The 19662-nt window shown below is 40.0% G+C and overlaps 1 protein-coding gene across 1 annotated transcript; it reads left to right on the top strand.

The window, feature by feature from the left end:
• Window positions 1-9920: 9920 nt before the first annotated feature.
• Window positions 9921-17340, top strand: nicn1 (nicolin 1). The gene is made up of 6 exons (XM_071512651.1): window positions 9921-10067; window positions 11869-12048; window positions 14593-14706; window positions 16485-16553; window positions 16672-16776; window positions 17292-17340. The coding sequence occupies exons 1-6, from the start codon at window positions 9921-9923 to the stop codon at window positions 17331-17333; spliced, it is 657 nt and encodes a 218-aa protein (XP_071368752.1). The 3' UTR covers window positions 17334-17340.
• The last annotated feature ends 2322 nt before the right edge of the window (window positions 17341-19662 follow it).

Here is a 19662-nt window from a genome sequence, read left to right as displayed (position 1 = left end):
TCCTTTCACTCCTTATGATTGCAGCGGTTACAGTCAATAAACAAGTTATTTTTTAAAAATGTGTCTTTTCTCAACCTTTCACCTCCAAACCTTGACTTGGCATGCTTGAAAGAATTTGACTTCTTAATGAATACCAAATCAATAAAGTGGAAGGAAGGGTACAGAGAGTCAGTTATTATGTGAAATTGAAAATGGAAGTCTGCTTCATGGGAATGTGTGTGTGTGTGTGTGTGTGTGTGTGTGTGTGTGTGTGTGTGTGTGTGTGTGTGTGTATGTGTGTTTGCAGGGCAGTGAAAAATATATCCCCATATAAATAATATCTGTACTGACTTCAGTCTCTTCAAACTTTCATAGAGACTGTCTGTATAAAAGCCTTTATGAAGATGTATTAACTGCAATAGTACACTGTTGCATTTAATGTGTGTGTGTGTGTGTGTGTGTGTGTGGATGGATGGGAGCACTCCAACACAAATGCATGTTCACAAGACCTGTATGGGCCTTGTCACCGAGCCCATTTTGCTTCCCTCCCGCCTGGCAAGCATTCAGCTGATTTCCCTGATTTCCCCACTTTGTCTTCCACTTTGGCAGCAAAAAGTTTTTGAAATGATGTCCGGACTACAACCAAACAACCACAGTATTATATTGTCAATTATATTATCAAAGAAGGTGTATCAGCCAGTGTTGCTTACCAGTAAACAGTTCCCACCCCAGTAAAAAAGGCTTCCCTGGACCAGGTAATTTGACTTTCAATGATTGTATTTTTTTTATAATGAAATTAGGCAATAACATCCTTTATGATGGTGTAAATATTGTGACTTGATGGTAACAGCAGCCTACTGTGTGAGCCGCTAGCATACCAGTCAGGTTAGCCAAAAAATATTTTCAATGTAAGCTCTTTGGCTAGGCTAGTATGCTAACTAGCTAGCGACACTCTGCTATACCCAGCGCAGTTAACCTGTGTTGGCTAACATTAGCTGGATAGTTAGTAGACTTTCTTGCCCGGTCAAAAATTTTAATAACAGTCAATGAAGAGCGTCTCCAACCATGTTAACACTACCAATTGGTAACCTGACTCTGCGGTCCAGATGGATGAAATAGCTATTTATTAGCCTATTGGGAAAGGTCCCAGATTCCAGCTTTAACTCAATCAGGAAAGCAAAATGGTGCAAAATGAATCAAGCTAGGTCATTTTATACATCTGTTCTGTACAATTACACTACACATCCTCATTTTTAGACACTTACAGACCTTGTTTTTCTCAATCTCTTGTTCAGCAGTGACATCTCAGCTTTTAATAACTCAACTGCTTTGTTTTTTTTCACCATCATTTTTCTTTCCTTATAAGGAGCGGTGGGCCCGTGACTGTGTTCTTGACTTGTCAGCTGTGATTTACCGCACCGTTATAGGTCCCAAGCATAAAAAAAACAGGGCTGATAACAAATGCATGAAGAAAAAATCTGCAGGTGTTTGCACTCGTGGATTTGTGTGCTTCTCCAGGCGAAAAATCAGACGGAGTTCCCAAGCTCATTTCTCTTCTTCTTTGACGATGCCACCAATCTCTTTCTTTTTCTCTCTCTCTCTCCCTTTCGGTCTCTCTTGATGTCTGTATGTCCCTCTCTCCATTTCTCTCCCTCTTTCCCCCTTAATCCCTCACTCTATTTCTCTCTCTACCTTGCACTCCTCTCTCTCTCTCTCTCTCTAAAAGAAACATGCATTCTTCATTGTATGATTAAGGGGAAGTGGGAGGACAAAAATAGACTGCTGCATCACTGAGTAACCACATAGCTGATTAATTTACCACAGGGAACAACAATAAAACACTGTTACGGTATCTGATTCAATATGTGTCATTGTGTGAACGCAATCTGTCTATTAAATTAGGATGTAGAGGTGGGTAAATCAACCTAAACTCAGCTTACTCATCTTTTTAATTTGTGAAATAATGTTGACTAACTTTTAAAGCTGATTTGAATCACATAACTCGTCAGAAGTTTGTGCATTATGGTAAGTGGTATTAGACTGATCTAAGTTATATGAAAATAGGTTCTTTGATAAATGCTACTCTGTCTCTCTCTTTAATATGGATGGCTGTTTGCCTTATGGCCGACTGGAGTTCACAGTTTACCAACTCCTCCTTCCACCACTACATCACCGTCTAGAAAGTCTCTTCCCCTGTGATTATGAGCCAGAGATCCTCAATTTGGTACGGTTAAGTACCATTCTTTCTTAGAGTGCCCTCTTCATTTCATGACAATCAATAATGCCTTAAATCATAGGAGTCTCACCACTGCATTGCTGCAGAGAGGCGATTGCAAATCACCAAGGTGTTAAGAAATGGAGAGGGAGAAGAAAATTATGAGAGCGCAAAGTCAAGAATGCAGAGGAGAGCGGGGGAAAGCTTGAAGAGAATGAATAAAATAAAGAATATTCCTGCAAGTATATATTAATAACGAGTTTTAGGTTTTTATTGAATGTCGGCATCTGCTTTTTCTTAAAACAAGGCTGCCAGTGGGGTGAGATTATTTCACCTCACTTTCACTCCAATCCAGTTTCTTATGGACTTGAAATGCAGCAGATCACTCAGATTATTTTTCAATATAATGTCACGTAATTCAAGAAAATGCATGCGACAAATTGCCTTTGAAACAAGTAAAATTATCTCACGCCATTGATAGAATCTGTCACGTGTTTGAAGGAAAACAAATCAGATTTTATGACTGACTGCACGATTAAGAGACTTTTTCAGATGTACACTGTCAAGCGAATGCAGAGAACTGTGTAGGTGATGGAGAGGGGAAAAAATCTTCAAAGGAATATTAACCCTAAAACTGAACTCCTGTGTGCTTCTGTGTGATCTTGGACAGTTCATGCTACAGGTCTTCCAAAGCTGGAAGCAAAGGAAGTAAAGACTCAAATCCTGGAGCTGATTCACTTCCGGTTAATAGGATAGCAACTTAATGGCAGCACCCTGGTGACTTTACAGGAACGAAGACGCGTGTTCTGGTTTTATAACTGTGAGTAATAGAATGAGTAATAGAAGCCAATTTGTATAAACCTCAAAAACCATGCTGAGTCCACAAATCCAGTCTCCAATTCACAACAGAGCAGCTCCCTGGTTTGTCTCCATTGTTCAGGTTCATCAATGCTGAGTTGTCTTGTGCTGAGTTGTGAATTCTTTTTTGGGTGGATTCCCAAAAATTAGGGCAATTGAAGAGTTAGTGGGGGGTTCTAGGAGGGGGTAAAGATCTTTTAAAGATTAAAAAAAAAAATCTCTTTGTTGAAGAGAGGTGAAAAAAAAAAGCTGGAGAGAAAAAAAGAGAGTTGGCCCTGTAATGAGTCCATGGTATCCACAGGGCAACGCTCTCTGGCCAAAGATCGATAGCAAAGGAGAAGGGTCTGACAAGGCTGACTCACTAAGGTTAAGACAATCACAGTGTTTTTTAATCTGTGGGCCAGAGCTCACTGATCTATAGAATGAAACAGGGACTTGTCGGCTCCTTTGGACTTCTTTGTTATTTGGATCATCGGTTTAGCTTGTTCTTCACTTGCCTTTTTCTGTTGTGTTTTCTGTACTCTTCTTCTCTTATCTGCTTATCTGCTTGTGTGCAGATTCAGGCGTCATATAAATCCCATTTTTGCTGCATGCTTGCTGCACCTCTGTTACACTGTTGTTTCACCTCTGAGAGGAGTTATTTGGAATGACATGCTCGCTTTTCTTTTTGCTCTGCTCTCTTCACTATCTCTCTCTTATCTGTAACTACAGATTTAGCTATTGTAGTCCCACTTTTTTTACTTGCTTTCTCTCCATGATGATGTAGAGCTGCTGTACTGTTGGACAAACTCTTTGACACATTGTTTGGAAATTTAAAATGTTGTTCTCCAGCCAGTCACCAGAAGGCACAACAAATGGCCTGGAACAAAAAGTTGGTATAGTAACATGAGTTTTGTGGTACAGTAGGCCTATTCAGTTCTACTTTTAAGAGAGAACAGACTCCAACAGCTTGTTACAGTGCCAATGGAGGACAGATGCAAGACAGATGCAGGATCACATCTCTGATAGCTATGATTATTTAGTAGGGGCTTGCATGGATATCCGTTCCCCCCAAAACTAAAGACATTCCCTCGACCAAAGCAGATCTTGGCTCCAAGTTCTGAAACATCTTTTGATTTCAGAGCGTTCATTGATATAGCTCTCATGTACTGTATATCCATAAAACACATTAAAGTTCCAGCTCCAGATTGATCTCCACTCCAAGCAGCACAACTTCTACATCTTCTATCTTCAAGTAGTAATAATCACCCAATTAACGTATACTATCTAGTATATACTGTATGTGTGTACATAGGTATGTAAAAAATAAATATATCATTTTATTTTTTTTATTTTATGCCCACTGTTTTATTGTTTATTAAGTAATGATGTCACTACTGTTTTATTTATTTATTACTGCTGCTATTATTTTTGTTTTCTTTTATCTTGTGGTTTCATCATTGCTTTGCCTCTTGTGATGTTGATTGTCTACTGGAAAGCATGCTGAGCTGCTTCTCTGTATGAAAAGTGCTATACAAATAAAGTTATCATTATAATTATTATTATTATTATTATTATTATTATTAGAATACCACCACACCTAAGTATAAAAGGGCAACTGGGAATGGCAAAATGTGATCCCAAGAGTGTGTTTTTGTGAAGAGGGCAGGGTGTAGTATTAACACCCAGATGCATGCTGTGTATACTAAAAAATGCATGTATACGGGTTATGTTTTCATATTTTTGTCTGCGCATGCAATTTTTATAATACAGTAGCACTTGGTGTCCGAGACAATATTCGCCTTGGGACAGAAAGATATACCGTATCTAATCTTATCTTAACAGGAGAATTCTCTTTGCTTCGCTTCATCTTTACTGTGCTGTTCCATACCATTTTTTATTTGTGTGTGTGTGTGTGTGTGTGTGTGTGTGTGCGTGCATGTGTGTGTGTGTGTGCATGTCTGTGTGTGGGCCTAGCCTGTTATCCATTCCAGAGACACACTAGAGACACCTAAAATCCCTTGCCCTAACTGGCAGCCTTGTTAATTAAAAGAAAATGTAGAATTGTAAACACTGTTGTGAAATGTACTGCACGAAGCATTAAGTAATTACCTGTCTACGATCTGCACCAATAAATTCACTCCCCTGTTTGATACAAGAAAACATTTTGTTTGAACGCATCCCAGTCTGTGTTTGACCATCCTTAAATTTGAAAGAGATTATCATTTTCCACTGAACTTTCTCTATGTTTCCATTTTCAAAAGAATTTTATTGAGCAGTGTTTATGATGTAATATTTATCATTTATTGTACTCATTAAAGTCATTACTTGTTGCTATTGTTTAATTAAAACAACAAGTCAAACTCATCAACTCATGCATTTCCCTAAGTACTCAGAGACACTTAAGGGCTGAATCTGGATTTGTTTGTTTGCCTTTTGTTTGTTTGTTAGGTTCTTTCTTTTGCGTTGTGAAGTCGAATCAAGCCCCTTGGAGACTTTTTTTTTTTATCTCTCCAGTACAAATTTCTGTATTTTATTCTCTTCTCTCTGTATTTTTACATTGGATTTCATCACTGTGTTTTTTTTATTATTTTACTTCACTTAGATGTTTTATCACCTAAACTAATCTAAACGAAACTTTGGGATGGAGATTTATTTTTTTTTGGAGTACCAACCCGCAAAATCCCGAGGCTAGTTCAATTTAGAGCTTTCTCCCAATTCTAATTGGATTCATTCTTCTTTCTTCTATTTTTTTTACAAATCCCTCTCGTTTTCTGCTCTCTTCACCTTCTCTCTCTCTCTCTCTCTCTCTCTCGCTCTCACTCTCTCAAGGTTATCCTGTATCCTCTGTTGCTCAATGGGGAAAGCAGCAGAGCTTTGTCAATTGCATGTTTCTTACATAAGAGTGACACCTCAGCGTCATTCTTATGTAAGAAACATATCATTGACCGAGACAAATGGATTTTCTCTCTCTCTCCCGTCTCAGAGGTGCTTTACCCAGTGAGAGAGTGAGAGAGAGAGAGAGAGAGAGAGAGAGAGAGAGAGACTCCCAGGGCAGCAGAATATTGTGTATTGCTGTCTTCCCTGTCCTGGTTTGTCTGGCTTAATAAACAAGTTCTTATCGAGGGGAAACCAGACAGATGGCACCGACAACTGGCAGACAGACACACAGACTGACAGAAAATAAATTAAGGAAAGCAAGCAAGAAAGAAAGAAATAAAGAAAGATAGAAAGAAAGAAAGCAAGAAAGAACGAAAACAAATAAGAAAGAAAGAAAGAAAGAAAGAAAGAAAGAAAGAAAGAAAGAAAGAAAGAAAGATAGAAAGAATAGTCAGACAGTCAGGCAGACAGAGAGTATAAGCCAGGGGTATGGGGCTCAGAGATAAAAACCCACTGGACATGGCTTCTTGGACAGCTAGGAGGACAGCTCTCTCTCTCTCTCTCTCTCTCTCTCTCTCTTTCTCTCTCTCTCTCTCTCTGCCTGTCGATACCTCTCTCTCTTGCTCAGCTTGTCGTATCGCTCTCATTCTCTGCTCCAATTTGTCATTCTTTCATCTCTCACTGCCTACCTCTCTCTCTCACTCTCTCTATCTCTCTTTCTCTCTCTCTCTGTCCCTCTATACCTCCCTATCTCGCTCTCCCTCTGTCTCTTCTAAGCCCCTGTAGCTACACGCTTGCTTGTGCAGACCATCTGGGAGAAAAGGGATTGTTTTTGCAGAAGAACCCAAGGTGCCAGCTTCCAACACTGACTGATCTGGGGGCTTTGGAAAGCCCTACTCCCCCTGCTTCAAACACAATAAACAGAATGGATGAATGTACGCCATTGTACTGTACCTCAAGGGGGCGAAGAGAGACAGGGGGAGAGCGAGAGAGAGAGGGAGGAGTTTGAGAAAGGGAGCGATAGGAAGAAAGGGAGAGAGGGGTTGAGAGGGACAGGCAGACTGAGGCAGAGGGGTTGAGAGATGACAAAGACAGAGCAGCACTTTCTATTGTGTTGTAGTAAAAGACAAAAATGCATATCATGTGTGTTTCCATTCATTTGTTGAATTAATTTAGTGATTGATTAGTGTGATATTTCGTGCCAATAAAGCACCTTTGAATTTAATGTAATTGAACTGACAATGTGAGAAAGAGAGAGACTGAGAAACAGAGAGAAACAGAGTGGAATAGACACAAAACAGACATAGAGAGAATACATTAAGAGAGTGAATGTGTGAGTGAGTGAATGGGTCAATATGTGAAGTGCACAAGCCTGTGCCTTTCAATTTACAGTTTTTTTTTTTTTTGCATTTCAAATGATTATGATATGATCAATGAATATCCATTCAATACACAGATACAATATCATTGCAGCTGTAGTCATGCATAGAGAGGGACAGTGTGAGAGAGGGTGTTAAGGAAGATGGCATCCCATTTTGTAGGCAATTGGTTTTAAGGGGAAAATTAAGGAACACAATATGAATTTTTTTTTTTCCTGCACATCACCACCTTGTTAAATCCCCCTGTCCCACCCCCCCACCCCCCCACCCCAGTGACCTGATATACTGTACTGTACAACCGAAGAATTTTGTACCAAAATGAGATATACACAATTTGAAAAAAAGTGAGACCCACTCTATCAAAATGATTGATAGCAGAAACAAACAACAACCTCCAGGTGTTTTAAAGGGCAGCGGATAATTTAAATCATTGGTTGAATAATTACAACACAGGTTGAATCCTCTATATTTCAGACAAATTGAATGATGTGCTTCAGGTAATGATTTTTGTTCTCCAAAATTGATGCATGACATTTTGAAAAACATGTTTTCAATTTAAAATTTCTTCAAACAAGCCTTGCAGGGAAATCATTACAAGGCCAAACAGGGGAAATCATTACAAGGCCAAACAGGAATAACAACTGATTCCTGCTGTTGACAGATATGCATAGGTGTGCTGCTCCACCCTGACTCACCCTGAGTGATCACTGCTACACACCTGGACCTCATCTGGACAGGAGAGTGTGACTGGTGGAGATGATCATACATCATTTTGTTTTCAGAGGAGCCTGGAGGTTTGAATGAGGTGATGAGCTCACTGGAGGAGGCCTTTAAATTAAACACATTCCCCTCTCACTGACTGTGTGTCAGATAGTCTCTACCCTTCTAATCCAGGGATGGGCTCTCGGCACTCCATGGCACATGGTTGCCTATCCAGTCTACTCCATGGAGTAAGGCTGCCCTCTGCTGCCTATGTTTTGTAATAACGCAAGGACTTCTGAAGAGGTATGCAACAGAGCTGTTTAAAAAAACTAGTGCTGGAATAGTACTGAAAGCACAATCATAGTAGGTCTTTCATTATCTGTTCACGTCAGATGCATCAGTGCTTAGCCAGATAATAACGCTGCCTGCTGGTGCTGCTGGCCCTTTAAGACTCTACTGTCGCCTTGGTTACACTACAGTCAGGAAGTAACACACACAGCATCCCTTAGCATGCAAACCGCTGCAACCGCAAGCGTTTCATTCTTCCAAACACGATCGCCCTCGACTTACAGAAGCTGAGACTGCTCTCTGTAAACGAAAGGCAAGTAATGAACCAACGCAACGTCACTTTATTGGTTGCTACAAGCGCTAAGTGCTAACATGTAGACTCTACTCTACTACTAGCTAGCTTGCTAACGCCAGGTTCTGCAGTATTAGCTTCCGTGCTATATTAACTTAAACCGAGCATGACTCTGCTGGTGTGTATTGCACAATATAGACAGCTGATTGTAGCATCAAAACATGGATAAGCACATACAAGCTGTCAGTTGCTGGCCAGTGATAGTCTAGATGCGGCCTGCTGTGTAAATGTCGCTGTCCATGGTGCTAGTACGGTGGGGACAAAGGCATCTAACTATAAGTAATGCTATGCTTTGCAAGTGAAGGACAAATAGTAAGCATTCCAATCCCATAATTTTGTGCAGTGCATTTTTATTTTGGATTTAATTTGCATGTTTATCCCTCTGAGACTACTTATCCGGGCTTGTTGTAGGACCGACCCATTTACTCTCCAATCTAGGCCTCTTAATTTAGTCCCTTTATGGCAAAGGCACATAACTAGTAGAGCATAACTCCATGGATTTTTTTTAATCGTTAGGAGCCACTCTTCAATTCGGCTTACAGATGATCCACCAAGTGACATTTAATTTCAATAAAATTGGAATGGGTTCGCACTTCTTGCTACCGCCCGACACGGTGCATTTTGGTGGAAGAAGACGGTGGGAATAACAAACGAACCAACTCTAAAATATGACATTTTTTGGAAATAAATTGCTCCTTGGTGTATCTGATATATGCCGAATTGAAGAGTGGCACCTAACGATTAAGAAAAGGCCTCAGGTCATATTTTATGAAGTATGTACGTTTAGCGATAAGCAAGGCCACTTAAACTGATATACTTGGCATATATAGTTTGGCGTGATGTTCCTTCCATACACTTTGGGATGCTGTTATCCCTGACGTAGTTACCATTTTCAAGCAATTGCACCATTTGCTCTCGAATCTAGGCCTCCTACTTTGGGATGCAATTATCCTTGATGTAGTATGATTGATTGATTGATTGATTGATTGATTGATTGAGTGATTAACTGACTGACTGATATCATATGGCATGTAGTAGACATAGTGACAGTTTTCAACAAATTTTACCAAAATGGATTGGATCAAGATAAAAAAAAAAAAAAAAAAAAAAAATCATTCATCCACTGAACCTGCTATGACATTAAGCTATTTCCCTTACACTAAGGCCATTGTAGGTAGCAGTAGGTGAAATCTTACAATTTTCATCTGTATCAGAATCAGAATCAATCTTTTCCCTGAGGAATTTTAATTACATTTAAATTAAGTGCAACTCTCATTCCAGAATCAAGATGAGTGAGAGCGACGACCGCGTCAAGCCTGTGACCTGCACCATCAAATCTCCAGTCAACCTGCAGATTGGAGACACCAAAACAGACACGTCTCGCTCTGGTGTCTCTGTTGTAGACATCACCCTCCCCTTCGGAAAGACTGTCAGTGTGAGTCAGAAAGCTATTCAGTACATACACACTCATAGCAGTATCCAAACCAACCATCATGTATCCAGTTTTCATTTAATACATGAACGCAAATATAAAATTTCACTGTCTGTGCCCAAAATCTGTTTAGTACCTACACCCATAATTAACACTAGCCACCGCTCAAATGTTTGGTAAATATTGCCTGTGGTTGGTTCCTTCACTATGCTAGCCAATTTGGAAGGTAACCAACCATTTCAAAAACATTCTAAAAGTCAAATTGGCTGGTAAAACTTTTAAAATGCCTGGTGAATTTTAGGATTAACAACTGCATAAATTAATGTTGTTATACATGTTTGTTAATAATGTTAACTAATGTGTTTACTAACATGAGTTAAGCATTAACAGTGACTTTAACAAAAATGAGGTCATATTAATTGCACAATAAACAACTGCATTAAGTGATGTTCTTATACATGTTTGTTAATGCCAATGTATATATAACATTAATTTATTCAGTTGTTCATATGCATTTAAAATTAGCTAATCTTTGTTAATGTTGTTATTCATGTTTAATTTATGTTAGTAAATGTATTGGTTAACATTAGTTAATGAACACTTAATATAACGTGTTACCAGAGTAGTAAAATGGACATTTATTCATATGAAAATGTCACAGATTATTACTTTAAGTATACCGAAGCAGCCCAGTGATCAGTTAGTACTACATAACATAGTGGACATTTTGGACAGACCATCTTTCTTTGTAGGCAGGCAGGACTGCATCAGGATTTTGCTCAGAGCATCATGTCAGAACTATGGGTCCATGTTTTAAAAACATGTAACATACTCATGCAGGTTTTTAATGGCCTTGGCTCCGGGGCATCCTGGTGACACAACGGGCAAAGGTGAATACCATGTACACACAACGCTGTACTCAGGATTTGGCTCATGACCACTGCTACATGTCTTCTTCCCTCTTTCCTGTTTCTCCCAACTGCACTATCCAATAAAGCAGAAATACCTTAAAATTATTTTGAATTATAAAACTACTGTCCCATGGTGAGACATATTTTTAAACATTTTTGTCATTGACCTACTTTTAAGCATTTAGTACTAATTAAAAGTCATTTCTAATGGAGAGTGGCTCCTCATTAGCTCAAAAGGCTCAGGCTTCAAAGGATTCTGCCTAGAGCAAGTTATTGCATGAAACAATTATCTCTACCAAGCATTTTGATGGTGCTGTCTTTAGGTTGAAATGTTAATACTGTGATTTGGCAGACTCAGTGTTTCTTAAACTATAGGTTAGGACCTAGAATGGGCTCCGGGCCTGTTTCTTTTGGGGACCCACATGTTTTAACAAGTCTGATTCCCTGGAACAGACTATTTTTTAACTTTCATTCAACTCGGCAGTTCGCTAGGGAACTATCTTCATATTTATAATGACTGCCTTGTAATTTAATCAAGTTGGTTCCAAGGCCATTATTATTGTCCTTATATAGGTTACGATATACAGTATAAGAATTCCTCAATTGGCTGCATTCATTATAAATATGAGTATTCGGTATTCACTTGTCTGCTCATTGGATTCAGTGCTGAATCAGATGTTCTGAAGCAATGTAGTGGCTTATAGTGTCGATGATCTACTATATCCTCACCCGTTCTAGAGTGCAATGCAACCAAAACAGGGATACACTGACTAGTACTAGTTTTACTGAACAATATAGGCTAGACTTAGACAATTACTTTGGAACACAAAAATTACCGTCATCAATGTACTTCCACTTGTTGTTTAGAATCCATCATTACTGTTGTTTTCCAGATTGAGGACATCACCTTTAAGAACTACTACACAGCCTTTGTGACTGTGCGGCTGTTGAGGAGGAACCCAGGACAGGAGGCCCCCGCTAAGTGGTGCACGGTCCTTAGAGACCTGGCTCTGATGGACAACCCACACACCGAGGGAGGCTCCCAGGACTACTTCTCCATACACCGGACACAGGTGGGCTGGGATGCGTGTGTGTGTGTCTGTGTGTGTGTGTGTGTGCGGAGGACACTGGGGCAGGGTGGATTGAGTCTGGGTCTAATGAACAACCAACACACCAAAATAGGCTCTCAGGACTATTTCCCTATACACAGGACACAGGTAGGTTGGGAAGTGTGTGTGTGTGTGTGTGTGTGTGTGTGTGTGTGTGTCAGAATCCTCCAGCAAACCAACACCATTACTGTGGAGTCTACCCTGGCAAAACAACACCTGTAGGACTTGTGATCTGGATGCCTCATGGTTAGAGAAGCAGGCTTGTGACCAAAAGGTCGCTGGTTCGAATCCCCAGACCGCCTGTGAAAATGTGGGTGGAAAAAATGAATAACGCTCTCCCGTCCCTGCACAAATATTGTTGTGGTGCCTTTGAGCAAGGTTTGTAACCCTACCACCTGCTCAACAGTAGAAAACTATGTGTCAGTGTGTGGAACTGCATGAGTGTGAGGCAGGGCTTTGCTGAACAAGAGCATGTGTGCACAGTCGACTTTCCCTGGATGAATTATGGTTAAAAAAGAAATAAAGTCCTTTATGATCAACTGCTGGCTTCCAACACAAGGCCTGATGGAAAAAAACTCTGCCTTAAAGACCAGCTGAAGACCACAATGGAAAAAAAATAACAATCACCTTGGCAAGGACCAGCAATTGTGGAGTTCAATATGTTCATCTGGAGTTGCCGCCCTTGAAATGACAGTGAATTGGGCAGTCAGATGTCTGCTAATTGTGACAACTTTACCACTGGCCAATGAAAGACTCTCGACACCTCATGATATCTATCCCATTTAACGTTGAACGCATCTTTCAGTGGAGAGGCCAGAGGCAATGAAGGTGCCATCCTGCTGCACCATGTGTACACCCAGATCCAGATCCAGCTCCCACATGCTCCATCTGTAGCGAGAGTGCTGCAGTGCCAGGATTGGTCTACACAGCCACATGTCGAGGCATCGCCGCCAGCAGACAGAACCAGAGCCACACCCAATTAATGGAAGCAACATCGTCTTTGTTTTTGGATGGACTTCTCTAAGCACTGTGTGGCGATGGGCATGGAAATGTTTTTGCATGCGTTTGCTTCATTTATTTAGTGTAATTTACATTGTGGTCTTGGCCACACACACAGTACAATAAATTCACCCACTATTACACACAATAATTAAGTTTCCTTGGACTTGGTAGCCTTGCAAGAGACAGATGCATGTCTGCAATGGTAGAACCATTTTGTAAGTTAAAGGGGAGTTCCACCCTAAAACAGAAATGACATGGAGAAGTCTCAGTGGCCCCAAGCTTTGTCTGTTAACAATAACATAGATTAGAAATTCAAGTTTCCTAGTTTTGAGGGAGAGTTGTTCATGTTCACAAGTTCACAACTAATGATTCAACTATGTTTATAGGGCCAACCGATGGAAATTCTTTTTAAGGTGGATTTCCCCTTTTAATTCTAGTGAAAACTAACTGATAGCCCACTACTATATGCAACTGCAGCTGAAACTCTCATCAAATCCGTAAACCAACATATCCCATTGAGCATAAAGCTAACACAGCCTGCCATAGTTCGGTGCTGTTTATTTTCCCTCTCAGTCGTCCTTGGAGGCAAGCCAGCCAACTCCCTCAGAAAGGCACCGTAAGCTTTGTAATGTTGATATATGGAGACATTATGAACTGACTTATTGTTTATTTCTTCTATTTATTTCTTATTCTTCTCATTCTGTATGCAAATGGAGCCAGATGGTGAATGGTTATATAATTTTTGTTTACTTCAGATGGTGCTCCAAGCCTGACATAGTTTAAACGGTGATAGTGTAAATGGTGTTTACTCAATGTTTATGGGTTGTTGTTCTTTATGTTTAGCCTTAAGGGATGTCGGATGCATTGTTTTACTGCAGTGGTTCTCAGTGTGGGGATTAGGACCGCCTTGGGGGCCAGAAGATGAATAGCGGGTTTCGTAAGATGAAAAAGTTATATTTATTTCTATGATAAATGCTTTGTGAAACAATGAATATTTAGACTCTCTCCTCATCATCCTTTTGTATCACAGTTCGCCTTTTATGTGCATGCCTGCATGGCACGCACATAAAACGCACATTGTTTTTGGCACATTATTTTCAGGAATTGGAAGCAGGACAAGAAACCAACTTTTGTTTTTTCCATTTGTCACAGCGGCTGGCAAATCGCAGCCGGTTTCATTACTTTACCAGCTTGCTAGATTTTTCTAGAACAGAACAGGACGTCTCAGTGATGGCTGGTTTAACTGGTAGACAAGTGTATCAGCCAGGGAAAAAATGTACCCACATTTGGCTGGTGGCTGGTAGTAATTTCTCACCCTGATTCCTAGCAGGGATGTGATCGTTCAGTTTTTTTTTTTTAGGATTTCAGGTTTCTTTTGAACATAAAAATTTTATTAATTTCAAATACAAGACAAGTTTTGTCTTGCTTATTTGTGCTCCCATTGAACAGTTGAGAACCACATGTCTATGGCATTCCTTATGTTTTTCTTTATTGTTTACTGTACAGATGCAGGTGGAGCCGGACCATGTAGTGTCTGTGAGACTGATCCTGAGACAGCCGTCCTCTGCCTGGCTGACCTTCAACCTCGAAGAGATCAAAATACACCCTCATGTGGAGCCGGTTAGTTTTAACTTGTAACTAAACTGTAGACCTGCTGTGACCAAAATAAACTTTTATGTAGATGCTGGTGAGTAACAAGTGAACTGAGTGTGCCAGTTAGTAAAAGCTAAACTAAATTGAACATTGGACTTAATGAGATCAAAATATGCCTCCAAGTAGAGCTGGTTAGTTTTAAATTTAAACTAAACCGTGGACTGTAATCAAAATAAGCCAGGGGAGCAAAATAACTTTTCAGTCAACAAGTTAAAGTGATGATTGGGCACCTGCCATAGTGGCTTGTTGTGTAGACACATTTATCAACCACAGTCAGCATTTATTAGTATTAAGCTAGTGGGAGATGTTCATTTCCCACCCTGCATTACTAATGTGGTAAAAGTGCACGGTCATGTAGAGCTGGTTACTAAAGGCTTAACTATCTTTCTGAATAGAGCACACTGAGATCTACTTGGTGCAAGCTATGGTATGCAGTGCTATGTAATGCACACTGTATGGAGAGATATGGATGTATTGTATTGTGTGTCCCATCAAAAAAGGGTGAGGTGAAGGTGGTTTCTCGTTCTGTGTATCTCTAACCCAATCTAAGGAGGCATAATCCCCATTGCCCCTCTCCTTTACATTATTCATTTTGCTGCCTGCACAGTCAGCATAGTTGGAGATATCAGGGCTTGTTTTCTTCCCTTCAGAAGAAGTTATTTGCTGCCATTCACTCTGAAAAACAACTTCTACAAATGTGAAAATTGCCCTAAGGTGATAGATAATCTATCACACTATAATCGATCTAGGTAATCTATCACGGTAAACATGAAGCCTTAATTTTGTTTTGTCAAGAGTTTCTGTCTTACCATAATTTATTGTGCTCAAGTTGAGTGTTTTCATATCAGCATGCGCATTACATTACGCTCTGCTTACTGTCAATCACCTGACACCCACAGGAAAATGGAAGTCTCCTCCAGGAAATAATGCCTCAAAAACATGTCGCCTCACAAACTTTATTGTCACATCCTTGTCTTTTAATTTACGGAATCTGTGTTAGCCAGGACAGCAGTTGATGCAAGCTGGATTTGATGCAAAAAGTTTGGATTTTAAAAACTGAAGAAAAAAAGTAAATGTTCAAACATATGGCAAGCTTTGCAAAATGATTGGGGAATTGTAAACTAGACGTAGACAATAGTAAATGGGTTATAACTCTAAATGACACTGGTATTCTCATTTAAGGGCTTGTTCACGTAATGCATTTTTGGAGTTTACTCCTTTAGTTCGATTTGTTTGGACAGGTGAGAACAATGGCATTCAAACTTGGTTGCGCAACAAATAACTGCAGCGTTAGAAGTGACAACGCAATCTGAACCAACTACAGGAAACAGAATGCATTGCTTATGGACACAAGGAGATGGATGTTGTCATCTGATAGCCAGCAGTTACTCATGCTTGGAAAGCCTAACATAAAATGAACCAATGGCAAACTATGAACACCAGAGAAGGTATAATATGGCAACGAGCACAAACATCATGCTTAGCTAAAGTTACAGGGACTGGAATCAGATTTGTTTTGACTCCACCGCCAAAATCTGTAACCTGGCAGGATGAGAGGTTATCAAAACTCTGTCCAATAAATGAGCCATGTGACTTTTGTTTACAAGCCCTGGTTCTGTAAACGAACCAAATACAAAAATGCAACAAAATAAACTTTTCCACTATGGACTAAAGGAAGAAAATGGTAGGTGTGATCGCACCCTTACGCTCCTGAACTCAGACTACAATTGATGCTTCTCCTCCAGGACCCAGAGAGGGAGGTTTCTGATTGGCTGTCTGACCTGACCCTTGTTGACCAACACCCTGATCTGGAGGTACACATTTTATTAACTTGAGACAGTGTGCGCGTGTGTGTGTGTGTGTGTGTGTGTGTGTGTGTACATGAGTACAGCCTGACTGCCTGTATCTGACATCTGTCTTCCTGTGTCTCAGGGTCTCCCAGACCCTCAGACTGTATCATCCAGTATCCAGCAGATGTGGGCTCTGACTGAGGTGATGCAGACCAACCAGACCACTGCCTCCATCGGACGCTTTGACGTGAGTCAGACACACAAAATAAACCCTGGTACCAAAACAGGAACTTATGTTGAAGTAAAATGAAAAGTATCCCCCCCAACTACCACTACAAAATACTACAAATGTTGATCTTTCTGTGCCTTACCAGACAGATCTGTCCTTACACACAGCTAATATCAACAGTGAGATGCCCCAAGATGATTGACAGCACTTTACTTTTCTCAAACATGACTTAAATCATCAAACATAACAGCAAATGCCCCCTTTCTGACGCTTCTAGGCAGTTAAAAGCCATCACATCTCCACACAAAATACAAGTATATGTCACCCTACTGTCATCGCAATACAAACAAACCTTTTACAGATTTGAACAAGATCTCGTATTCATGTGTAGTCATGCATTTTTTGTGGTTGTTTGATCTTCAATCTCGTCATTGAGCGTTCCTCTTGCTAGTTAAGAGGAAGTCGTATACTATGGTTGAATAAAATGTTTTTTTAAAAGTAGAAAAAAAATATTTTTCTGTGTTTTGCAACAGGTGGATGGCTGCTATGATATCAACCTGCTCTCCTTGACGTAACATGGGCGGATGCACTATTCTCACTGTATGGGGGACTACAGTATATGGAGAAGCAATGATGTGCATCTAAAATAATGTGATATAGACAGGTATGGAACCAAAGAGAATAGTTGCCAAGTGGAAGAAGGAAAAAGGATTATGCGTTGACAGCATGGCCGTCCACAGACCACAATGCCAATTTAGCAGTGACAGTGAATGGCAGTCAGACATCTGCTGATTGTGACAACTTCACCAGTGGCCAATGAGACGACTGTCACCTCATGACATCTACCCCATTTAGCAAGACAGACAGTTTTCACTTTCTGGCCAAGCCGCAAAGTCAAAAATCGCTATGTATTTAAGCTTATATTCAGGCATGTGGCCTACACAGTAAGGTTAAGTTTTGTTTTTAATAGTTTTAGGGGAAAAATATGACAAGTTCTGGCTTTGCAGCTTGGCCAGAAAGTGTCAACTGCACTTAACCTTGACTGATGCAGATTTTACTTCTCAGAGCTGAAAATTATAACTCAGCAATACTACTAAAAATTCTGCTTACTCTCTGGCATTGTATGAAATACAAGTTTTGTTGCCTCCTATTATATTATTGAGCATCCTACTGTATGGGAAAGCATCGGGAGCTAATTGTGGTCCTCAGTGGTTTCACTGGCATAATCAAACTTATCAAGGCATAACTCTTAAATAGAAAGATATGTGGAGAAGTAATTGGAATGGGCACCAAGCCAATATTATTTTGGGGTGTACTGTATTTAAATGTCCGCCATAGCTTGTTACTAATACTCTGCATTTGGCACTTAGCTCACTCATCCAGCCATTACTTCAGATTCATAGGGCTATGAAAATAATGAGATATTGGGTTATATTTCATACGAAATAAATTAGTTTTGTTATGGGACTGTGTTTAATCTCCTAACAGCTTTTTTAATGGTCATGCTTTGTCAATGCCCCCAGCCCCCGGTTTCCTTAAGTATGAGTTGGGATTGAAAATGAGCCGTTGGCTGACTTCTGTTGAGGTCCAGCATGACAAGTTGCAATACGTTTTAATGATCCCATGTCCCAGGAGAGGCTTCCAGGCCGAACAAGGTTAAAAAAAAAACCTGCCACTAGCCCTTGCTTCAAATTGATATGGTTATATAAAAATGAAATTGTAATACCCTATTTATCATAAAGACATATATCATCAATTTCTGGCTCAGACAACAGTTTGAATGTAGAAAAATGTCGCTAACATGGGTAAGAATATGCAAGCAGTAGTCATGTCTATTATACACCACTTGGTGGCAGCAGTCGATTATTTAAGGTAAGAGGAGGTGTGTGTGTGTGTGTGTGTGTGTGTGCGTGCGTGTGCATGCGAGTGCAAGTATGAATGTCTGAGAGAAACGAGAGAGATAGGCAGAAGTGTACTTTTACAGGACTGTATGTTTTGCCGTTTGCATGCCTTGCTGATCACATGTCAATAAATGCAATTGTTCTTTGCTCTGCTGTACAGTGCCTGCCTGAGCAGCTGTCATCAATATTGAACATTCGGGATTCATGAGGGAATATACATTTGCTCTACTTAGGATATATCTGCTGCTGGAAAATATCTCCCAATGGTGCTTCTTTAAATAAATCAGCCAGTGTGCTTATTTTACTTACAGTGCAGAACAATATTGAAGAATCTCAGGAGGCTAACTTACCAATGCTGACTGAGGAAAGGAGGACAAGGTTTTTTTTATGTTTCTACAGAGAACATACTAATCAGAATCTCTCCACTTGCCAAGTACTGCGAACGTATGCAGAAATTTGTCATGGTGGCATCGGTGCGGAGACCTACTGACACTCATACATACATTAGATCCAGTCATTCTGTAGCTCACAGAAAAGATTATGTTCAACTTTGCATTTTCATGGGATGTGAATACATAATGTATTGAGGATTTTCTTGGTTTAAAAAGTCACTGAGAATATTGTTAGTTAGCAATATTAAGTAATTTGATTTTTGAGGGCTAAACGGCATTGCAGTGCATATTCAGTGTCCTTGGGAAAGATATCCTCCCTTCACAGTAATGTTGAAATTAGACTGAACTATTGAAGTAATGGAAATAATTTTGTCCAGAGTTTCTGGCTGAATAGAATATCAGTATGAGAGACAGTTAATCCTGGATTTACATTCTGCTTGGCTTCATCATTACATCCTGGATGAAGTGTGTCTGTCGTCGTGTTTGTTTCCACTTTTCCCACAACCAAGCTATTTTCTCAACTGTTCAATTTAAATCAGTTGTTCAAGTAGGGGAATTGATTTTGAACACAGGGTTTGAAAAAGAGCACATAGAAACAAATCACCACATCA

Source organism: Centroberyx affinis, unplaced genomic scaffold (genome assembly GCF_046629955.1).
Source record: "Centroberyx affinis isolate AG114_WGS23_722 - 3 ecotype Tasmania unplaced genomic scaffold, CSIRO-AGI_Caff_v1 ptg006417l_1, whole genome shotgun sequence".
Taxonomy (NCBI): Eukaryota; Metazoa; Chordata; class Actinopteri; order Beryciformes; family Berycidae; genus Centroberyx; species Centroberyx affinis.
This window is presented reverse-complemented; position numbering and strand designations above follow the sequence as displayed.

Bases quoted from the DNA above. Each gene is read 5' to 3' on its own strand.
- nicn1 (XM_071512651.1), top strand. From the start codon at position 9,921: ATGAGTGAGAGCGACGACCGCGTCAAGCCTGTGACCTGCACCATCAAA. The intron at 16,554-16,671 runs GTACACATTTTA...CCTGTGTCTCAG, and splicing joins ACCAACACCCTGATCTGGAG to GGTCTCCCAGACCCTCAGAC. The intron at 16,777-17,291 runs GTGAGTCAGACA...GTTTTGCAACAG, and splicing joins CCTCCATCGGACGCTTTGAC to GTGGATGGCTGCTATGATAT.